General features: G+C 37.0%; 1 protein-coding gene across 7 annotated transcripts in view; it reads left to right on the plus strand.

Annotated features, from left to right (window-relative positions):
* Window positions 1–21,040, plus strand: part of DCAF10 (DDB1 and CUL4 associated factor 10) — a 63,406-nt gene that overhangs the window by 18,691 nt on the left and 23,675 nt on the right. For 4 of the 7 annotated variants that reach the window (XM_089913435.1, XM_089913438.1, XM_089913439.1 and 1 more), the window contains one exon: window positions 3,388–3,501. The exons of 1 other annotated variant lie outside the window; for it this stretch is intronic. In XM_089913435.1, the coding sequence (XP_089769561.1) occupies window positions 3,388–3,501 (114 nt within the window). Of the gene's footprint in view, window positions 1–3,387; window positions 3,502–16,451; window positions 16,501–19,070; window positions 19,130–21,040 lie in introns of all 7 variants that reach the window. 2 more of the 7 variants (XR_016393595.1, XM_089913441.1) reach the window with 2 other exon arrangements.

Consider the following 21,040-nt stretch of genomic DNA (forward strand, 5'->3'; position numbering starts at 1 on the left):
ATGGAGGGTAGCCAGAAATGTGAACCCACCGTTTTAGCCAACTGAATCTAGCAATATGGTAGAAATGAAGGATTGATTTAACATTAGAAAATAAATTAATGTAAATCACTACATTAACATATTAAAAAGAAAACTATAGGATAATTTCAATAAGTGTTAGAAAATGTTTTATATACTTTAATGTATATTAATGGAAAAAAACACTCAGCAGATTTTAAGTAGAAGAGAATTAATTTCTTTAATCCAATAATAGGAATCTACCAAAACAAATAAACCCTACAGCAAACATTGTGCTTAATGATGAAATGGTGAATGTATTCTTGAAGATAAGGAACAAGATAAGAGTGCACGCTATATTAACATTCTATTCAACATTGTACGAAAGTCCTAGCCAGTGCAACAAGGAAAAGAAGTATTAAAAAGAACAAAGCAGGAACTTCCCTGGTGGCACAGTGGTTAAGAATCTGCCTGCCAATGCAGGGGACATGAGTTTGAGCCCTGGTCCGGGAAGATTCCACATGCCGCAGAGCAACTAAGCCCGTGCACCACAAGTACTGAGCCTGTGCTCTAGAGCCCATAAGCCACAACTACTGAGCCCGCATGCCACAACTACTGAAGCCCATGTGCCTAGAGCCTATGCTTTACAACAAGAGAAGCCACCGCAAGGAGGAGCCCACACACCACAACGAAGAGTAGTCCCCACTTACCACAGCTAGAGAAAAGCCGGTGCGCAGCAACAAAGACCCAACGCAGCCAAAAATAAATAAATAAATTTATATTTAAAAAAAGAACAAAGCAACTGTTTATAGATATGATTATTGACAAAGAAAACCTAAAATAACCTATGATAAATTATTAAATAAAATAGCAAGATTGATGATAAATAATATTTTAAAAATCAGTTACTCTTCTGGGTACCAGCAACAAATGAAACAATTTTAAAAAGAACATTTACAAAAGCATCAAAAAAACCTCAAGTACCCAGGAATAGATATAACAAAAGATAGGCATGATGCATATGGAGAAAATCTCTGTTGTAAATGGAGATATGACATGTTCAAGGATTGGAAGACTCCATATTGTCAAGATGTCAATTCTATGCAAACTTTTCTTTAGATTTATTACAATCTCAATTAAAACCCACAGGTGGATCTGTGTGTGTGTGGGTGTGTGTGTACATAACTTCCTAAGTCAGTTCTAAATGTATAAGGATGTTCAAAGTTCCAAGGATTGTTACAATACTCTTGCTAAGAAAATCTTGAATATGTGGGAAACTATGCATATTACTGATGGGATGATTCAATACTGTATGATATAAATTCTACCAAATTAATTTGTAAAGTTACTGCATCCCAATAAAAATACCAACAAGAATTTTTAGTAGTACCTGATAATGCTATATCTGAAATTCATTTGAAAGAGAAAGTATGACATTAGCACCCCAAAAAAATGTTTATTAGGGCAATGAGGGACTTGCTTTGCCACTTGTCAAACCTTTTAGAAATTAAAATACTGTGGTGGTATTGGATAGACTAGAATATAGAGTCCCCCCAAAAAACTTGTGTATGATAAAGATAGCATTTAGAAAAGTATAGGCTTTGATGTTGGGACAAATGACATCCATTTTAAAAAGTTACAAATCATGCCATGTACAAAAATAGATTGTAATCTATTGTAATAGATTTTTTAGTATTAAAACCAAAAAAATGGGACTTCCCTGGTGGTAGAGTGGTTAGCAATCTGCCTGCCAATGCAGGGGACACGAGTTCAAGCCCTGGTCCAGGAAGATCCCACGTGCCGTGCCGCGGAGCAGCTAAGCCCATGCGCCACAACTACTGAGCCTGCGCTCTAGAGCCTGCGAACCACAACTGCTGAGCTCGCAAGCCACAACTACTGAAGCCCGCGTGCCTAGAGCCTGTGCTCTGAAACAAGAGAAGCCACCGCAATGATAAGCCTTGCGCACCGCAATGAAGAGTGGCCCGCGCACAGCAACAAAGACCCAACACAGCCAAAAATAAATAAAATAAATTAATTAAAAAGACTATCAGTTTTATAGGTCTCTCTTTTTTTTAATAGGTCTCTTATGTACAATGTTTAAGATTAAGACTCTCCCAGAATCATTGATTCATTACTTTTATGCACAAAAAGTAAATTTCATTTCATGACTCTTCTGACCAACAAAAAGAAATGATTATTTATACATCCTCTAAAATTACATATATTAATTTGAATACTTTTACTCATCATGGTCAACTAGCACAAAAATCCTACAAAAATCCTTCACATATTAGTAAACTTTTGAAATCCAGATGCCTCACAAAAGGGTTTATGCAGACACCCTTTAAAGGATAATTTCATGATTACTACATATGGAAAAAATTTCAATTTAGTAGAATTTTTCCCTCCCCACTTTATCTAAAAAGTTTGTTCTGAATAGAAAAATTTGGCCATTTAAAATTCCATCTTATGCACTTTAATCTTAAAGTGTAAAAATACCATTTGTTATTGGAACTATAAATTGAGAAGACCTGAACTTTCAAAGACTCAGGATTTCATTTGCTAGGTCTGAATCTGAAAGATCACCTACAGAAAACTAAGGCAAAATAAATAAATGACAATAGATTTTCAGAAATCAAAATGGGGTTTATAAAAGGTTTATAAAAATACAACTTTGTAATAGGAAAGGGCTGAAACAAGAGATAATACTAAAAATCCATAAAGGAAAAGGTTAAGGTTGACTATATCAAACTGGTTTGGTAGGGTATATGCTAGACCTTTTCAGTGCATTTTAATAGATAATGATGAAATACCTAATTTTGTTGTATATGATTTTTTTCCTAAGTTGCCTCATTTTTGCATGTTTTTCTGCAACCAGCTTTTCTCATTTAAAAATGTTTTAGAGTTCTTCATACCCACATAAAGTTATCCCTTTCTTTTTAAATGTTGTACTATATTGTAAAGTATTATATACTATGGTTTATGTAATCAACCATTCCTTCTTTTATGTACATTGAGGTTACTTTCAATTTCTCCCTACAATGCAGCATATCTTTAAATGTGCTTCTTTGTATTTAGAAATAATTATTTCTCTAGATTGAATTCCCAGAAAAAAATTGCTGAGTCAGCAGGTATGCATGTTTAAAATTTTGATAGACACTTGTACTCCCCACACAAGCCGCACCAGTTTACACTTCACCATAATGTATGAGAGTACCATTTCCTACTACTACTTTCAACAGTGAGTAGTGTCAGTCTTTTAAATATCTGCTACTAATGTGGACAAAAAGAAGTTATTCATCTATAACTTGTGTAGTTATAAATAGTTGAATATCAATAACCAGAGAATGCTAAAAAACTAAATAAGAGAAATGTGTCATTTGCTTCCAGGTCAGTGCTGACAGTTGCTTGTGAACAGACTGAAGTTCTGCTTTTTGATCCTATATCTTCAAAGCACATAAAAACACTTTCTGAAGCTCATGAAGACTGTGTAAATAATATAAGGTTAGTATTGTAGTGAAAAAGTGAACTTTATTAATGTGACCCAAAATATTCTGTTTTGGAAGTTAATGAAAATTTATAATGCCTTGTCCAGCAGTACCAGGTGATACACATTTGGAATTGTGAAACTTAGCCCTTTAATTACAAAACTTACTGTTAACCATTTTGGATTAGAATCTTTCTGAAATGCATTTTCACTTCCATATGATCTCACCTTTTCTCCTTGTGTATTAGGGTCATCATTATGAATCTCAGCCATGTATTATGATAGTCCTGTAATGCTTTTGGGCACTCCCACTGCTTAGCCTCTGTCACCACCAGCCCCCAAATTCATACTATTGAGGGAAAAAAACATGTATGCACAGAAAAACTTCTTTATAGCATTGTTGGAAGCTCCTTAAATTCTCAATAATGTGGAAAGTAGATAACAGTTGAATAGCTTGGTGGACTAATATGCAGTCATTAAAATGATGGTTACAGAGACTACATATCAGCATAGACAAATGCTTGCGATAGTACAGGTTAAAATCATAAAAATTATATAAATATGACATGATGCAGAAGAAAAAGATTAGAAGGAAATATTTTTAAATGCTTGCAGTGGATGTGTTAGAATGAATGGATTATGAGTAATTTTCTGTTTTCTAAACTTTATATAATGAGATTATATGACTTTCATAATGATTACTTTTAATGTTCAAAAAATAATAATTTATGAGGAAATTACTTCTAGTCAAGGTGACATATTGAATTTTGATGTAACCTCTAGCTCCAAACATATAGAACAATAGATTAAATAGCACAAAAGATACAGCCGGGCTCTGAAACAACATAAACATCTTTGTGGCCATATGGCCAGACTAGAACACAGACACAAAGCTGTTACAGGGTTGAAACCATAAGCCCACTGGGTTTTCAGTCAGGCACTGACATATAGTAGTTTAGCTCCTGTCAGGAATCAAAAATGCTAAAAGTGTTTCATGTGAGGCAGGAACCAGAGCCAGAATTACTATATGAAGCCAGGGGTTTAGTTGGAATGAGGCTGAAAAAAGGAAAAAGCTATTAATTACCTGGGGCTGTAGGTTTTAGATGATAAAGATACAGCCTCATGACCAGGAATTGAATGAAGCCATTGTTGAGTTGGTGACTGAAGGTATATATGTGATAGCTCCAATATTATCATGAAACTGGAGGCCTTAATGTCATTATAAGGCCTAGTAGTGGATTTGGTTCCAGAAATCCAAGTGGGGGCAACTATAAAACCATTAAATAGGAAGAAAGAGAAAAAAATTTTAAATCTTTCTTGCTCAAAATAAGCCTATATAACCAAACTTCCCAAACTCATGAAGATATCTAATGTTAATATCATAACAAAACCAGCAACTAGAACAGGTATTTTCTCTGGATAAAATTAATTTTTTGGAGTAGTCCAACAAAGACTTTATTTTAAAAAATGAATTATTTTATTTTTTTTCAACTAGGTAATACATGCACGTGGTACAAAATTCAAAGGTACAAAAGGGTAAACAGTGAAAAGTAAGTCTATCTCCCACCTCTTTCCCCTAGCCACCCAGTTCCCCTCCCCAGAGGCAACCACTATTACCAGTTTCTTGCTATCCTTTCTGAGATAGTTCATGCATGTACTAGCATATGTACACACATATACATAAACTTTTATATAAGTGGTAGCATTCTGCACATACTATTATATACGTTGGCTTTTTCACTTAATGACATATTTAAGATCATTCCATATTTGTACCCATGGGATGATTTTATTCTTTTTAACGGCTGCATGGTATTCCATTGATTGGAAGAAACTTTAAAGCATTTTTAGTATGCTCAAAGAAATAAGGGATACTTCCCACTAATAGCTCAAAATTATGAAAAAAAATAGGTTAATGTGGAAAAAAACCAACTAGAACTTTTGTAAATTAAAAATATAGTTGGTATATTAAAAAACTTAATAAACGGGATAAACGTTACCCTTTGCACCACTGATGAGAGAATTAATGGGTTAGAAAATATTAGTAAAAAATTCACCCAGAGATTGATTGAGATGTATAATATCTCAGTTACAGAAGAAAGAAGTTGCAGAGATTGGAGGAGAACTAAATTTTGAAGGCACAAAGGCTGAGAATTTTCAGCACTGAAGGACCTGAATCCTTGAATCAAAAGTAAACTCTAGAATCAAGTGGGTTAAACAAAGATAAAGCTACATCTAGACAGGTTGTGGTGAAATTCTAGAATATCAGATAAAGAGAAAATCTTAAAAGCCACCAAAGTTAGAGGCCAGATTACCTTCAGAGGTACGATAATTGAACTGACTGGTTTCTTATCAACAACAGTTGATGCTAGGAGAAAAAGGAGTAATATCTTAAATACTAAGACAAAGTAATGTTTAATACCATTTCATATCCAGGTAAATTGTTATTCTAGAATAAAGAATTTTGATTCAGTGAAATTATAAATGTTAATTATTAATAGCAGAAAGATAATAATTTAGGATTTTTGTGGGGGAGGGTGCATTTAAAACAAAGTTAAAATGAAAACTCTAGATTAGCACTATCCAATACAATTATAATTTTAAATTAAAAATTGTCTAGTAGTCACATTAAAAAAAAGACATGAAATTAATTTTTAATAATATATTTTATTTACTCCAGTATGCCTAAAATGTTCTCATTTCAACATGCAGTCAGCATAAAAAAATACTGAGATATTTTATTGATACTTTCATTTTTTCATGCTAAATCTTCAAAATCCAGTATATATGTTACACTTAGAGCACATCTCAATGCAGACTGGCCACATATTAAGGACTCATTAGCCACATGTAGCTAATGGCTACCAAACTGCACATTGTAGCTCTGGATGGTAACAACAAATAGGTTGTACGTGTGGGGAAGTTTTTTTCAGTGGGAATGTATAACATTTAATGTCCACATCATGTTCAAGAAGAGGATAGAAATATTAACTAATTTCACACTCTTTCAGAACAATCTATAATTAAGTATATATGATTAAAAAATTAAAATAATAAAACTATAGTTTATAGCTTCCAAACCAGCAAAGGTGGGTGGCAGAGAATATTGAAAACTTGATCAGTTCAGTAAAAGAAAGGAAAGCTTAAAAAAGTAAAAAAAAATAAGCAAAAGAAAGGAAGGATAAATAGAAAGCAGGAAGTAGAAATAGTTCCAAATATAATAATAGTTCACAGTAAATATAAATGGATTGATCTTCTTTATTAAAAGGCACAGAGATAGCAATTTGAATAAAAAACAAAATCACGTATATACTCTTTATGGAGATACCAAAAATAAAACTACCCACAAATAGGTAAAGAAAACTGATGTAGGTTATCATTGGACAGATATAAGACCAAAGGTTTTTTATATTTATTTATTTATTGTTTTACATCTTTATGGGAGTATAATTGCTTTACAATGGTGTGTTAGTTTCTGCTTTATAACAAAGTGAATCAGTTATACATATGTTCCCATATCTCTTCCCTCCTGCGTCTCCCTCCCTCCCACCCTCCCTATCCCACCCCTCTAGGTGGTCACAAAGCACCAAGCTGATCTCCCTGTGCTATGCGGCTGCTTCCCACTAGCTATCTATTTTACGTTTGGTAGTGTATATATGTCCATGCCACTCTCTCACTTTGTCACAGCTTACCCTTCCCCCTCCCCATATCCTCAAGTCCATTCTCTAGTAGGTCTGTGTCTTTATTCCCATCTTACCCCTAGGTTCTTCATGACATTTTTTTTCTTAGATTCCATATATATGTGTTAGCATATGGTATTTGTCTTTCTCTTTCTGACTAACTCCACTCTGTATGACAGACTGTAGGTCCATCCACCTCACTACAAATAACTCAATTTCGTTTCTTTTTATGGCTGAGTAATATTCCATTGTATATATGTGCCACATCTTCTTTATCCATTCATCTGATGATGGACACTTAGGTTGTTTCCATCTCCTGGCTATTGTAAATAGAGCTGAAATGAACATTTTGGTACATGACTCTTTTTGAATTTTGGTTTTCTCAGGGTATATGCCCAGTAGTGGGATTGCTGGGTCATATGGTAGTTCTATTTGTAGTTTTTGAAGGAACCTCCATACTGTTCTCCATAGTGGCTGAACCAATTCACATTCCCACCAGCAGTGCAAGAGTGTTCCCTTTTCTCCACACCCTCTCCAGCATTTATTGTTTCTAGATTTTTTGATGATGGCCATTCTGACTGGTGTGAGATGATATCTCATTGTAGTTTTGATTTGCATTTCTCTAATGATTAATGATGTTGAGCATTCTTTCATGTGTTTGTTGGCAGTCTGTATATCTTCTTTGGAGAACCGTCTATTTAGGCCTTCTGCCCATTTTTGGACTGGGTTGTTTGTTTTTTTTGTTATTGAGCTGCATGAGCGGCTTGTAAATTTTGGAGATTAATCCTTTGTCAGTCGCTTCATTTGCAAATATTTTCTCCCATCCTGAGGGTTGTCTTTTGGTCTTGTTTATGGTTTCCTTTGCTGTGCAAAAGCTTTGAAGTTTCATTAGGTCCCATTTGTTTATTTTTGTTTTTATTTCCATTTTTCTAGGAGGTGGGTCAAAAAGGATCTTGCTGTGATTTATGTCATAGAGTGTTCTGCCTATGTTTTCCTCTAAGAGTTTGATAGTTTCTGGCCTTACATTTAGGTCTTTGATCCTTTTTTTTTTTTTTTTTTTGCGGTACGTGGGCCTCTCACTGCTGTGGCCTCTCCCACTGCGGAGCACAGGCTCCAGATGCACAGCTTCAGCGGCCATGGCTCACGGGCCCAGCCACTCCGCGGCACGTGGGATCTTCCCAGACCGGGGCACGAACCCGTGTCCCCTGCATTGGCAGGCAGACTCCCAACCACTGTGCCACCAGGGAAACCCTTTAATCCATTTTGAGCTTATTTTTGTGTATGGTGTTAGGGAGTGTTCTAATCTCATACTTTTACATGTACCTGTCCAGTTTTCCCAGCACCACTTATTGAAGAGGCTGTACTTTCTCCACTGTACATTCCTGCCTCCTTTATCAAAGATAAGGTGACATATGTGCGTGGGTTTATCTCTGGGCTTTCTATCCTGTTCCATTGATCTATATTTCTGTTTCTGTGCCAGTACCATACTGTCTTGATTACTGTAGCTTTGTAGTATAGTCTGAAGTCAGGGAGCCTGATTCCTCCAGCTCCATTTTTCATTCTCAAGCTTGCTTTGGCTATTTGGGGTCTTTTGTGTTTCCATACAAATTGTGAAATTTTTTGTTCTAGTTCTGTGAAAAATGCCAGTGGTAATTTGATAGGGATTGCATTGAATCTGTAGATTGCTTTGGGTAGTAGAGTCATTTTCACAATGTTGATTTTTCCAATCCAAGAACATGGTATATCTCTCCATCTATTTGTATCATTTTTTTTTATTTAAGTTTTTTTTTTTAACATCTTTATTGGGGTATAATTGCTTTACAATAGTGTGTTAGTTTCTGCTTTATAACAAAGTGAATCAGCTATACATATACATATGTTCCCACAACTCTTTCCTCTTGCGTCTCCCTCCCTCCCACCCTCCCTATCCCACCCCTCCAGGTGGTCACAAAGCACCGAGCTGATCTTGTGCTATGCAGCTGCTTCCCACTAGCTATCTACCTTACTACGTTTGTTAGTGTGTATATGTCCATGACTCTCTCTCGCCCTGTCACAGCTCACCCTTCCCCCTCCCCATATCCTCAAGTCCGTTCTCCAGTAGGTCTGCGTCTTTATTCCCATCTTACCCCTAGGTTCTTCATGACATTTTTTTTCTTAAGTTCCATATATATGTGTTAGCATACGATATTTGTCTTTTTCTTTCTGACTTACTTCACTCTGTATGATAGACTCCAGGTCTATCCACCTCATTACAAATAGCTCAATTTCGTTTCTTTTTATGGCTGAGTAATATTCCATTGTATATATGTGCCACATGTTCTTTATCCATTCATCCGATGATGGGCACTTAGGTTGTTTCCATCTCCGGGCTATTGTAGATAGAGCTGCAATGAACATTTTGGTACATGACTCTTTTTGAATTTTGGTTTTTTCAGGGTATATGCCCAGTAGTGGGATTGCTGGGTCATATGGTAGTTCTATTTGTAGTTTTTGAAGGAACCTCCATACTGTTCTCCATAGTGGCTGAACCAATTCACATTCCCACCAGCAGTGCAAGTGTTCCCTTTTCTCCACACCCTCTCCAGCATTTATTGTTTCTAGATTTTTTGATGATGGCCATTCTGACTGGTGTGAGATGATATCTCATTGTAGTTTTGATTTGCATTTCTCTAATGATTAATGATGTTGAGCATTCTTTCATGTGTTTGTTGGCAGTCTGTATATCTTCTTTGGAGAAATGTCTATTTAGGTCTTCTGCCCATTTTTGGATTGGGATGTTTGTTTTTTGTTATTGAGCTGTATGAGCTGCTTGTAAATTTTGGAGATTAATCTTTCGTCAGTTGCTTCATTTGCAAATATTTTCTCCCATCCTGAGGGTTGTCTTTTGGTCTTGTTTATGGTTTCCTTTGCTGCGCAAAAGCTTTGAAGTTTCATTAGGTCCCATTTGTTTATTTTTGTTTTTATTTCCATTTCTCTAGGAGGTGGGTCAGAAAGGATCTTGCCGTGATTTATGTCATAGAGTGTTCTGCCTATGTTTTCCTCTAAGAGTTTGATAGTTTCTGGCCTTACATTTAGGTCTTTAATCCATTTTGAGCTTATTTTTGTCTATGGTGTTAGGGAGTGATCTAATCTCATACTTTTACATGTACCTGTCCAGTTTTCCCAGCACCGCTTATTGAAGAGGCTGTCCTTTCTCCACTGTACATTCCTGCCACCTTTATCAAAGATAAGGTGTCCATATGTGCGTGGGTTTATCTCTGGGCTTTCTATCCTATTCCATTGATCTATCTTTCTGTTTTTGTGCCAGTAGCATACTGTCTTGATTACTGTAGCTTTGTAGTATAGTCTGAAGTCAGGGAGCCTGATTCCTCCAGCTCTGTTTTTCTTTCTCAAGATTGCTTTGGCTATTCGGGGTCTTTTGTGTTTCCATACAAATTGTGAAATTTTTTATTCTAGTTCTGTGAGAAATGCCAGTGGTAATTTGATAGGGATTGCATTGAATCTGTAGATTGCTTTGGGTAGTAGAGTCATTTTCACAGTGTTGATTTTTCCAATCCAAGAACATGGTATATCTCTCCATCTATTTGTATCATCTTTAATTTCTTTCATCAGTGTCTTATAATTTTCTGCATACAGGTCTTTTGTCTTCTTAGGTAGGTTTGTTCCTAGATATTTTATTCTTCTTGTTGCGGTGGTAAATGGGAGTGTTTTCTTGATTTCACTTTCAGATTTTTCATCCTTAGTGTATAGGAATGCCAGAGATTTCTGTGCATTAATTTTGTATCCTGCTACTTTATCAAATTCATTGATTAGCTCTAGTAGTTTTCTGGTAGCATCTTAGGATTCTCTATGTATAGTATCATGTCATCTGCAAACAGTGACAGCTTTACTTCTTCTCTTCCAATTTGGATTCCTTTTATTTCCTTTTCTTCTCTTATTGCTGTGGCTAAAACTTCCAAAACTATGTTGAATAAGAGTGGTGAGAGTGGGCAACCTTGTCTTGTTCCTGATCTTAGTGGAAATGCTTTCAGATTTTCACTATTGAGGACGATGTTGGCTGTGGGTTTGTCATATATGGCCTTTATTATGTTGAGGAAAGTTCCCTGTATGCCTACTTTCTGCAGGGTTTTTATCATAAATGGGTGTTGAATTTTGTCGAAAGCTTTCTCTGCATCTATTGAGATGATCATATGGTTTTTCTTCAGTTTGTTAATATGGTGTATCACGTTGATTGATTTGCATATATTGAAGAATCCTTGCATTCCTGGAATAAACCCCACTTGATCATGGTGTATGATCCTTTTAATGTGCTGTTGGATTCTGTTTGCTAGTATTTTGTTGAGGATTTTTGCATCTATGTTCATCAGTGATATTGGCCTGTAGTTTTCTTTCTTTGTGATGTCCCTGTCTGGTTTTGGTATCAAGGTGATGGTGGCCTCGTAGAATGAGTTTGGGAGTGTTCCTCCCTCTGCTATATTTTGGAAGAGTTTGGAAGGATAGGTGTTAGTTCTTCTCTAAATGTTTGATAGAATTCGCCTGTGAAGCCATCTGGTCCTGGGCTTTTGTTGGAACACTTTTAATCACAGTTTGAATTTCAGTGTTTGTGATTGGTCTGTTCATATTTTCTATTTCTTCCTGATTCAGTCTTGGCAGGTTGTGCATTTCTAAGAATTTGTCCATTTCTTTCAGGTTGTTCATTTTATTGGCATAGAGTTTCTTGTAGTAATCTCTCATGATCTTTGGTATTTCTGCAGTGTCAGTTGTTACTTCTCCTTTTTCATTTCTAATTCTATTGATTTGAGTCTTCTCCCTTTTTTTCTTGATGAGTCTGGCTAATGGTTTATCAATTTTGTTTAGCTTCTCAAAGAACTAGCTTTTAGTTTTATTGATCTTTGCTATCGTTTCTTTCATTTCCTTTTCTGATCTGATCTTCATGATTTCTTTCCTTCTGCTAACTTTGGGGTTTTCTTGTTCTTCTTTCTCTAATTGCTTTAGGTGCAAGGTTAGGTTGTTTATTCGAGATGTTTCCTGTTTCTTAAGGTAGGATTGTATTGCTATAAACTTCCCTCTTAGAACTGCTTTTGCTGCATCCCATAGGTTTTGGGTCGTCGTGTCTCCATTGTCATTTGTTTCTAGGTATTTTTTGATTTCCTCTTTGATTTCTTCAGTGATCACTTTGTTATTAAATAGTTTATTGTTTAGCCTCCATGTGTTTGTATTTTTTACAGACCTTTTCCTGTAATTGATATCTAGTCTCATAGCACTGTGGTCAGAAAAGATACTTGATACAATTTCAGTTTTCTTAAATTTACCAAGGCTTGATTTGTGACTCAAGATATGATCTATCCTGGAGAATGTTCCATGAGCACTTGAGAAAAATGTGTATTCAGTTGCTTTTGGATGGAATGTCCTATAAATATCAATTAAGTCCATCTTGTTTAATGTATCATTTAAAGCTTGTGTTTCCTTACTTATTTTCATTTTGGATGATCTGTCCATGGGTGAAAGTGGGGTGTTAAAGTCCCCTACTACGAATGTGTTACTGTTGATTTCCCCTTTTATGGCTGTTAGTATTTGCCTTATGTATTGAGGTGCTCCTATGTTGGGTGCATAAATATTTACAATTGTTATATCTTCTTCTTGGATCGATCCCTTGATCATTATGTAGTGTCCTTCTTTGTCTCTTCTAATAGTCTTTATTTTAAAGCCTATTTTGTCTGATATGAGAATTGCTACTCCAGCTTTCTTTTGGTTTCCATTTGCATGGAATATCTTTTTCCATCCCCTCACTTTCAGTCTGTATGTGTCTCTAGGTCTGAAGTGGGTCTCAGGTAGACAGCATATATATGGGTCTTGTTTTTGTATCCATTCAGCCAGTCTGTGTCTTTTGGTTGGAGCATTTAATCCATTTACAGTTAAGGTAATTATCGATATGTATGTTCCTGTTCCCATTTTCTTAATTGTTTTGGGTTTGTTATTGTAGATCTTTTCCTTCTCTTGTGTTTATTGCCTAGGGAAGGTCCTTTAGCATTTGTTGTAAAGCTGGTTTGGTGGTGCTGAACTCTCTCAGCTTTTGCTTGTCTGTGAAGGTTTTAATTTCTCCATCAAATCTGAATGAGATGCTTGCTGGGTAGAGTAATCTTGGTTGAAGGTTTTTCTCCTTCATCACTTTCAATATGTCCTGCCAGTCCCTTCTGGCTTGCAGAGTTTCTGCTGAAAGATGAGCTGTTAACCTTATGGGGATTCCCTTGTGTGTTATTTATTGTTTTTCCCATGCTGTTTTTTATATGTTTTCTTTGTATTTAAGTTTTGACAGTTTGATTAATATGTGTCTTGGCGTGTTTCTGCTTGGATTTATCCTTTATGGGACTCTCTGTGCTTCCTGGACTTGATTAACTATTTCCTTTCCCATATTAGGGAAGTTTTCAACTATAATCTCTTCAAATATTTTCTCAGTCCCTTTCTTTTTCTCTTCTTCTGGAGCCCCTATAATTCGAATGTTGGTGCATTTAATGTTGTCCCAGAGGTCTCTAAGACTGTCCTGAGTTCTTTTCATTCTTTTATCTTTATTCTGCTCTGCAGTAGTTATTTCCACTATTTTATCTTCCAGGTCACTTATCTGTTCTTCTGCCTCAGTTATTCTGCTATTGATCCCTTCTAGAGTATTTTTAATTTCATTTATTGTGTTGTTCATCATTGCTTGTTTCATCTTTAGTTCTTCCAGGTCCTTGTTAAATGTTTCTTGCATTTTGTCTATTTTATTTCCAGGATTTTGGATCATCTTTACTATCATTATTCTGAATCCTTTTTCAGGTAGACTACCGATTTCCTCTTCATTTGTTAGGTCTGGTGGGTTTTTATCTTGCTGCTTCATCTGCTGTGTGTTTTTCTGTCTTCTCATTTTGCTTATCTTACTGTGTTTGGGGTCTCCTTTTTGCAGGCTGCAGGTTTGTAGTTCCTGTTGTTTTTGGTGTCTGTCCCCAGTGGCTAAAGTTGGTTCAGTGGGTTGTGTAGGCTTCCTGGTGCAGGGGACTAGTGCCTTTGTTCTGGTGGATGAGGCTGGATCTTGTCTTTCTGGTGGGCAGGTCCACGTCTGGTGGTGTGCTTTGGGGTGTCTGTGGACTTATTATTATTTTAGGCAGCCTCTCTGCTAATGGGTGGGGCTGTGTTTCTGTCTTGCTAGTTGTTTGGCATAGGGTGTCCAGCACTGTAGCTTGCTGGTCGTTGAGTGAAGCTGGGTGTTGGTGTTGAGATGGAGATCTCTGGGACATTTTCGCCGTTTGACATTACGTGGAGCTGGGAGGTCTCTTGTTGGCCAGTGTCCTGAAGTTGGCTGTCCCACCTCAGAGGCACAGCACTGACTACTGGCTGCAGCACCAAGAGCCTTTCATCCACACAGCTCAGAATAAAAGGGAGAAAAAGAAAGAGAGAGAGAGAGAGAGAGAGAGAGGGAGGGAGGGAGGGAGGAAAGAAAGAAAGGAAGGAAGAAAAAATTTTTTTAAAGTAAAAAAAAAAAAAGACGGATAGAACCCTAGGACAAATGGTGAAAGCAAAGCTATACAGACAAAATCTCACACAGAAGCATACACATACACACAAAAAGAGGAAAAGGGGAAAAAATAATAAATCTTGCTCTCAGAGTCCACCTCCTCAATTTGGGATGATTCGTTGTCTATTCAGGTATTCCACAGATGCAGGGTACATCAAGTTGATTGTGGAGATTTAATCCGCTGCTCCTGAGGCTTCTGGGAGAGATTTCCCTTTCTCTTCTTTGTTCGTACAGCTCCCGGGGTTCAGGTTTGGATTTGGCCCCGCCTCTGTGTGTAGGTCGCCTGAGGGCGTCTGTTCTTCGCTCAGACAGGACGGGGTTAAAGGAGCCGCTGATTCGGGGGGCTCTGGCTCACTCAGGCCAGGGGGAGGGAGGGGTACGGAGTGCGGGGCGAGCCTGAGGAGGCAGAGGCTGGCGTGACGTTGCACCAGCCTGAGGTGCGCCGTGCGTTCTCCCGGGGAAGTTGTCCCTGGATCCCGCGACCCTGGCAGTGGCGGGCTGCACAGGCTCCCCAGAAGGGAGGTGTGGATAGTGACCTGTGCTCGCACACAGGCTTCTTGGTGGCGGCAGCAGCTGCCTTAGCGTCTCATGCCCGTCTCTGGGGTCCGCAATGTTAGCCACGGCTCGCGCCCGTCTCTGGAGCTCCTTTAAGCAGCGCTCTTAATCCCCTCTCCTCACGCACCAGGAAACAAAGAGGGAAGAAAAAGTCTCTTGCCTCTTTGGCAGCTCCAGACTTTTCCCCGTACTCAGTCCCGGCTAGCCGTGGTGCACAACTCCCTGCAGGCTGTGTTCACGCCGCCAACCCCAGTCCTCTCCCTTTGCTCCAATCGAAGCCGGAGCCTCAGCTCCCAGCCCTGCCCGCCCCGGCGGGTGAGCAGACAAGCGTCTCGGGCTGGTGAGTGCTGATCGGCACCGATCCTCTGTGCGGGAATCTCTCTGCTTTCCTTTCCGCACCCCTGTTGTTGTGCTGTCCTCCGTGGCTCTGAAGCTTCCCCCCTCCGACACCCGCAGTGTCCGCCCACGAAGGGGCTTCCTAGTGTGTGGAAAGCTTTCCTCCTTCACAGCTCCCTCCCACTGGTGCAGGTCCAGTCCCTATTTTTTTGTCTCTGTTTATTCTTTTCTCTTTTGACCTACCCAGGTACGTGGGGAGTTTCTTGCCTTTTGGGAGGTCTGAGGTCTTCTGCCAGCGTTCAGTAGGTGTTCTGTAGGAGTTGTTCCACGTGTAGATGTATTCCTGATGTATCTGTGAGGAGGAAAGTGATCTCCGCGTCTTACTCTTACGCCATCTTCCCTGACTTCTCCAGACCAAAGGTTTTAATAAGGAAAGTGCAACAGTAAATATTAATAAAAAGAAAAATCCACCAAGAAGATATCATAATCATGAGCTTGTATACAACTTGAAATTAAGAAAGCAAAAATAATAATAATGAATTACATGTCTATAATCATATTAAGAGATTTTAATACAGTTCTGTCCAAAACTGGTAAATCAAGCAGATAAAAATTAGGTTGTAGAAGATTGTAAATACCTTGAACAACCTTTCTACTAAAAATAGAAATGCTGGATAAATTTTTTTTTAATATTTTTTTTAATGTAGAGTTGAACTGATAAGAAAGAAAGGAAGCCTAGGGCCAAAAATGAAGCAGGAATGCAAAGAAGTAAACACGTACTCAACTGGCTTTTTACCCTGAAGGCATCTGCCAAATGCCTGTGACTCTTGAGTTTCTGTTTTGACAGGTGTGAGGAGTACAAAGGACAGGAGAGTTAATTCTACATCCAGTTCAAGGTGAGGAGTCTAATAGAAAACAATGCATAAGGCTGGGGACTGCAAAGGGCTACAATTTCAGCATAAAGGTGATCTAGAAATAAACCACCTTGTTCATCTAGACTGTGGCACTGGGTAGAGGGATGTCAGAAAATCTCTGAATTTCTAACTACAAGCCAGCCTTCATGCAGCCTTCACACTGTGATATGGTCCAAAACCCTCCAGCCAACAATTTTAAACTGGATCCAGCTTGGCAGGGCTGTCAGGTACCTGCAAAAAGAAACACAAATCTTCTCTGAAGGAGCAAACTAAGTATTATAAAGAAGTCAGTTCTTCCCAAATTAATCTATGAATTTAGTGCAGTTTTAATCAAAATCCCAACAGAATGTTTTTTTTTTTTCTTGATTTAAAAGTTCATATTGAACAGCAAAGTGGCAAGAATGTCTGAGAAAAGTTTGAGGAAGACAGATTGTAGGAGTACTCACCCCTCCAGATATCAGACGTTGTCTTAGGACAGGGATAGATTAAGTGACCTATGGAATGGAATAGAACTTCCAGAAACAGACCCATGCATATATGAAAATTTTATATATGACAGCAGGGGCATTATAAACCAGTGGGGGAAAATGGAAAAGAGAATTTGTTATATGTATGAAAAAAGAAAATAAAATTAGATTTCTATCTCATACCATAACTAAAAATAACTGCCAGTTAAAGACGTAATTATGAAAGCAAACCTTTTTAGAAGAAATATAGAATATTTATGTTCTAAGTACGAGAAAGGATTCTTTTTAAGACACAAAAAGTATAAACCATTGAGGATTGATAAATTCAACTGCATTAAAATTTAAAACTTCATTATAACCAAAGACATAACAGTGTGAGAAGGTAAGCTATAAGCTGGTGCGAGAAGATATTTTCAATGTACATAGCCAAAAAAAGGATTAGTGGGCTTCCCTGGTGGCGCAGTGGTTGAGAGTCCGCCTGCCGATGCAGGGTAGACGGGTTCGTGCCCCGGTCCGGGAAGGTCCCACACGCCGCAGAGCGGCTGGGCCCGTGAGCCATGGCCGCTGAGCCTGCGTGTCCAGAGCCTGTGCTCTGCGGCGGGAGAGGCCACAACAGTGAGAGGCCCGCGTACCGCAAAAAAAAAAAAAAAAAAAAAAGGATTAGTATCCGGAATATATGAAACAATTACCTTAGAGCAAAATAGGCAGAGACTCGCATAAGAGAAAATAAAATGAGCAATAAATATGGAAAGATTTTCAAGCTTACTAGTTATGGAAATGCAAATAAAAATAACAATGAAGAAATATCAAATATTGACAAAGATGCTGAGAAATAGAAAACTCTTAGACATTATTGATGGAATATAAATTGGTAAAATTATTTTGAGCAATTTAGCAATATCTGGTAAAATTGAAGATTGATTGTTTAAAAGAAATTAAAGCACATGTGAACAAGGAAATGTGTAAAGGTTCATTACAGCATCGTTAGTAATAGAAGTTGAAAACAAATCTCCATCAAGAGGAAGATAAGGGACTTCCCTGGTGGTCCAGTGGTTAAGACTTCGCCTTCCAAGGCAGGGGGTGCAGGTTCAGTCCCTGGTCGGGGAGCTAAGATCCCACATGCCTCGTGGCCAAAAAAACAAAACATAAAAGGAAGATAAATGAATTGTATGCTCATACGATGGAATACTATACATCAGTTAAAATAAATGAACTAGAAGCATCAGCATCTGAGATATATCAGAAATAAAAGGTTGAGCCAGAAAAGCAAATTGTAGAATGAGCTGTACAGTGTGATACCATTTATATAAAGTTTAAAAATAAACATAAACTTGATGAAGGCATGTATTTGTTTGTTCTCTGCTCTATCCCCAGCACCTAGAACTGTGCCACATAGTGGCTGCTCATTAAATATTTACAGAATGAGTTGAATGCAAAACCAAACTGTAAATTACTTATGGATACATACTTATGAATTCATAGTATTAAAAACTTGCAAGGGGAGTGACAACAAATTTTGGATAGTGGTTCCCTCTGGAGAGGGAGGGAGGGGAATGGGATTGGGGAGGGATATACAGGGGTGTTCAATTGTGTTTGTAATGTTCAAAAAAATCTGAAATATAACCAAATGTTAAAATTTGATAAAGCTGGGTGGTGGGTATCACAGATGTTTGTTATATTCTTCATAATTTTCTTTATGTTTCTAATATTTTACAATTTAAAAATTTCTTATCTCAAAAAGAAAAGACATGTCAAGTTGTTTGCCCCTACTCAAAATGACCTCTGACTAATTTGCTATTAGAATTTGTGTTCTTTTTCAATGTCAGTTCTCATTTGATGCTATCAATGTGCCTGCCCTAGAACCCCACACCTACAAATTTGAATTTGCTTCTTATCTGTTTGTTAGAAAAACAGATTTTGAAGCTATTTAGAAGTACATATCACTTAAGTGTTTTGAGTAAGGATCTGAAAGGTCCTCTGGCATGAGCTTAATTGTGTATTACTTATTAATTTTTTTGAGTGCTTACCATGTGCCAAACCTTTTGTGAAGCACTTTTGATACATTATATTGTTTAATCCTCACAGTATCCTGATGTGAGACAGATATTGTACTCATTTTAAGGAATGAAGAAACTGCAACTCAGGTAAAGAGATTTCCCCGGGGTCTTTTTATAGGAAGTGGTAGAGCTGGAATTCATACTCAGTTCCATTAGACCACCTCACTGTACTGTTCAGAGATATGGACATGCATTTCCTGGTTTGGTTCTAGATAGTCATTTTCCACATACTTAGTAATGTCTTCATGTCTTCTAGTTCATTTCTTAGTTTTGAGGTTTGCTTATATTGTAAAATAAAAATATTGATAGTTGTGGAGAGTATTTTCTGTTGCTTCATATGAAAGTAAGGGAAAAAATATGTAATTTAAATTCTTAAGCCCAATATACAGCCTTACTTCTCATTCATGAAGGTTTAAGAGTCCATTTAATAATCAAGGTCCCCCAGTTATGAGGTTAGAGGGAGAACTGAGGTTATCCTAAGAATATTTACTTAGTGATATGGCAGTTAAAAAATTAGTACCCATTTAAATATTCCAGGATCTGCTTTTCCCTCCCACTGTCTTTGTTGGTCTTTTCCTGATTGTTATATTTCAAACAATATAATGTAGGTGCAGTGCTTATCATGGGGAACATGAAATTTCTGATCTTGCAAAGGATGTAAAATTTTGCAAGGCCTTGAGAGTGATGTTAGAGAACTGGTCAAAATCATTGGCAAATGAGGATCTGATAGAGTGAGACTAGTTATCAATTAGAGAAAAGAGAGCGACAGAAATGATGACATGATAGAAACTTCAAAGAATTATGTGAATATCCCACAGGACTAAGGAAAGGCCTTTGGGAAAATTGATAAAGACCTTGAATGTTATACAGAAATGGCCCTCTTTTTATTATAGTACAAAATTCAGATATGAAGTAAGGATGTCATATTCTGCTTCATAATTTCATTGGAAAGATTATGCAAAAAACCCAAACATTTAATTTATTCTTGTTCTAAGAATTTGCATATAGTTAAATAAATTTTAAAAGGCCTTTTTTGATGAGTTTTAGTTGGTTTTTTAAAAAATATACAACACTTTCTTTCCCTTGTACAATGAAATGTTGGTACCTGTTTTAAGAAAATTCAATTTCAGTTGCTGTTATCCTTTACCAATCATCCTCTGATAATGAAGACTTCAATTTATCCAGAACTGTCATATATTGGAGTTTAATGGAGACATATGGAAAAGTTCTGTAATTCAGAAACTCATAGATTTCAGTGTGTGTGGAGTGTCTCTTGTTTATTAGAGACCATGTAGTTAAAAATACTTTATAATTATTAACTTATTAGGTAGACTAAGTTTTAATTTGAGAGGATTGGGCCAGATCTCCAAGACTTATCTACCACTTTACACTTTCTGTGTCTGCTTACTTTGGGATAAGAATTGTTGAGGGTGCTTTAACTGGTCTCCTAGTCTACATTCTTAATTTTCTATAATTTATCTACTCTCTTTACCAATGATTCTCCAGTACCAAAATTTTTAGCAGGTAATACTTTGAGGCAAAAATGAGAAAACTAAAGTCTAAGTGTTGAATTTTTCATTAAAGTAAACTTATTCAATTAAAAATTATTAACTTTTGTTCCATGATTTTCTGCATTACTGATATTAAAATATCCATGCAACAATAGTAATTTTTTTCAGTGGCCTTACTGACAAAAATTTTTAAACCAATCCCTCTATTTTATTTTTTATGAATATAATTTTGGAACCTAGCCAGCTCAGAGATCCTTCTGAAAGTCTTAACCAATCATGTCACTTTCTTGCTTAAAACCCTTCAGGGTGGACCACTGCGGCCTACAGAAATATAATCCCACTGGGGTTTTGAATCCATATGTGCATTATTTTCTGTACGAAATAAAATAGCTTAGTGTTTTTTTTCCTAAATTTTTCAAATATATAAAGATGCTTCTATGATGATGATCAATTTATTTAAAAAGTCTGACTTGACTTTCCAGTAGCC

The sequence above is a fragment of the Delphinapterus leucas genome, chromosome 6 (genome assembly GCF_059928025.1).
Source record: "Delphinapterus leucas isolate spDelLeu-1000000601 "Yukka" chromosome 6, BTC_Dleu_Yukka2, whole genome shotgun sequence".
Classification (NCBI taxonomy): domain Eukaryota; kingdom Metazoa; phylum Chordata; class Mammalia; order Artiodactyla; family Monodontidae; genus Delphinapterus; species Delphinapterus leucas.